General features: G+C 62.7%; 1 protein-coding gene across 1 annotated transcript in view; it reads left to right on the top strand.

Moving 5' to 3' along the window:
• The window catches only part of FLOT2 (flotillin 2), a gene marked incomplete at its 3' end in the record, with an annotated part of 14,443 nt that overhangs the window by 13,157 nt on the left and 868 nt on the right, over positions 1-418 (top strand). Inside the window, exon 8 of the mRNA XM_010142895.1 lies at positions 358-401. Within this exon, the coding sequence (XP_010141197.1) occupies positions 358-401 (44 nt within the window). The remainder of the gene's footprint in view (positions 1-357; positions 402-418) is intronic.

The raw sequence follows: 418 nt of genomic DNA, 5'->3' as shown, positions 1-418 counted from the left end.
CCTGGCTGGTTCCTGGTGGTACGGGTAGCTCAGGTACTTGGCATGTGTCGGGAGAGCTGGAGGTGGAGAACCTGGGTTTCTGTTTCTGTTCACAGTGTGAGCTCCCTGCAGCAGATTCGTCTTCTGCTTGCAGTGGTTAGGTGGGACATGGGGGAGAGGAAAGGGTGGGGAGGGTCATCCCGGACAAACCTGGAGCTGGTTGGGCTCAGGTGCTGTGGGAAGAGCGCAGAGCTCGTAGGGCTGGGATGTCACCCCTGGGTGGAGGTGTGGGCGCAGGAGCCGTGGCTGGTTTCAGGGCCTGCCGAGAGTTCTTGTGTCCTTGGCCAAGACCCCTCTCCTCATCTCTCCCGTGCGCAGACCGCGGAGGCCCAGCTGGCCTACGAGCTCCAGAGCGCCCGGGAGCAGCAGCAGATACGCC

The sequence above is a fragment of the Buceros rhinoceros genome, unplaced genomic scaffold, assembly GCF_000710305.1.
Source record: "Buceros rhinoceros silvestris isolate BGI_N320 unplaced genomic scaffold, ASM71030v1 scaffold22729, whole genome shotgun sequence".
NCBI lineage: Eukaryota > Metazoa > Chordata > Aves > Bucerotiformes > Bucerotidae > Buceros > Buceros rhinoceros.
Note: the sequence above shows the minus strand (reverse complement) of the source record. Positions and strands in the feature narration are given on the sequence as shown.